The sequence below is a fragment of the Corticium candelabrum genome, chromosome 2 (assembly GCF_963422355.1).
Source record: "Corticium candelabrum chromosome 2, ooCorCand1.1, whole genome shotgun sequence".
Lineage (NCBI taxonomy): Eukaryota > Metazoa > Porifera > Homoscleromorpha > Homosclerophorida > Plakinidae > Corticium > Corticium candelabrum.
In genome coordinates this window covers 2,288,677-2,290,561 of record NC_085086.1, presented here as the reverse complement: position 1 = coordinate 2,290,561, position 1,885 = coordinate 2,288,677, and the positions used below count along the sequence as shown (strand labels likewise).

The window sequence follows — 1,885 nt, the reverse complement described above, 5'->3', positions numbered from 1 at the left end:
GACCCAGACCCTTATCTAGCATGGCCCATGGTAATGGAATCTTCTCTTCTTCATCCCAGTATTTATGAGCCATTTCAACGATCATTTCCTTGACGAGGACGATCGTTGGATCGGGATTGCCTGTTCCTGACTTTGTGTTGTCAACATGGAACAACACCTGATAAGGCTCTCTACTAAATGGCACAATGTGATCACCAAAATTCTCTTCAGCGATGATTTCTTGCACTATTTGCTCCTGGTTTGCCATAAAACTTTTACTTTTTGCTTTATCTTTTCTAGAAGCAAACATGAACGTTGCTGGTGCCCTTTTGACAAGCCCCTCGCCCAAAAATTTATTGCGTCTTCTGCCAGCAGGATAGGCAGCAGAGAGGGCAGTGAAGCAGTGGCGTATGACGTCGGCTCTTGTGGTAGCAACATCACGTGGTTTCTCAATAAAACTTCCATCTGCAAGACGAAACTTGGATGTGGTCACCTTCTCATCTAGTGGCTTGGAACCATCGATAACCACAAAACAAGCTGTACATTGATACTCGTTATCAGCCATAAGTGCAGCATGTGTGGAGAGGAATTGATCTTGACCTCCTCTGTCCATCATTGTCACATTGATCATTTCTTCAAATTTGCGCATCTCCTCCTTATTCTCCTCCATGAGATTAATGGCCGCAGCTACATCTTGATCCATTTCTTTAGCATGTTTGAAATGCTCGTATCCTATTGGATGAATCTCGGCTTCAGCATACATTGACTTCAAACCGCTTGCTTTCGGGCTCTGTTCTTGTTGCTCGTCTGGCTTTGCTGTGCTGGACTGTTGTTCTTTGTCATGAACAAATTCTCTTGCAAACAGCTTGCTGAGATTCGCTTGTCTCTCCTCTTCACTTTTCAATTCCATCCAGTTAGTGCCGTGTCCAACTACTTGTGAGATCATCATCTTCACCTTTACTCCCTCGGTGCTCTCCTGACCTTCAACAAATGGTTTGTCTGTCATTGAAGCTTCAAGGCAAGACTTTCCAGCATCTTCCTCCCCCATACAGTCAATGAACACCGTGTTGCCTGGCACTTTGCCTTTTTTGCATGCTTGATCAAAATGAGCTTTTCCTTCAGGGCCCAAACGGTCAGCAACAGAAGGAGTTGAACCTACAACAACATCATTACGTTTGATGAGCAGATTATTAAAAATAAACTTTGAAATAATCCTTGAATAGTAGAATAGTAGAGCACACGCTTGCAATAACAAACTCCAACTGTCTATAACTGTCTATGCTTAATGATTACAGTTATCTGGACGTTCAAATACACACACTTGAGCGTGCGTACACACACACACACACACACACACACACACACACACAAACACACACACACACACACACACACACACAACGCCTAAAGGAATGAGTCATTTCAATCTGTTATACGGTATTGCATCACATTTGTGACATGCCATGTCTTGAGATCTTCTGAATGATCTTGCAATTACAAGCGTTGAAGATGTAAAATAATATTTGTTGTGCAGGTGAATGACTTGCATTGAGAGTCACATTGTTGAAAGGCTTAAATGTAGTGCAGGTGTTACTCTATAAGGAGTAATCTTTGGCTATCTAAAACCAGTTCTTTACAAACACACACACACACAAATTAATAAACATATTATCTATTACAGACACCTAAACCTGCTTAACCTAAACATCCAGAGCTGCCTCTCAGAGGTTACGCCCCCAGCTATTAAACTGGGCCCTGTGCGCAAGTCAGGGAACTCTGGGCCGGCGCTAGCAAACTCCTGGAGTCAGGCCAGGCAATTGCTGAAGCACAGACTTGTGAAGTCAACTGTGGTGTGAGCACCTGAAGTCTCACCAGGACCCCATTGGCTGATGTCAAGTCACAGCTG

The 1,885-nt window shown here is 43.5% G+C and overlaps 1 protein-coding gene across 1 annotated transcript in view; it reads right to left on the bottom strand.

The window, feature by feature from the left end:
* LOC134198473 (uncharacterized) overlaps nt 1-1,236 on the bottom strand; it is a 9,162-nt gene extending 7,926 nt beyond the window's left edge. The window contains exon 1 of the mRNA XM_062667883.1: nt 1-1,236. This exon is cut by the window's left edge and continues 1,032 nt beyond it. Within this exon, the coding sequence (XP_062523867.1) occupies nt 1-1,027 (1,027 nt within the window). The 5' untranslated portion in view covers nt 1,028-1,236.
* Between the last annotated feature and the right edge of the window lie 649 nt (nt 1,237-1,885).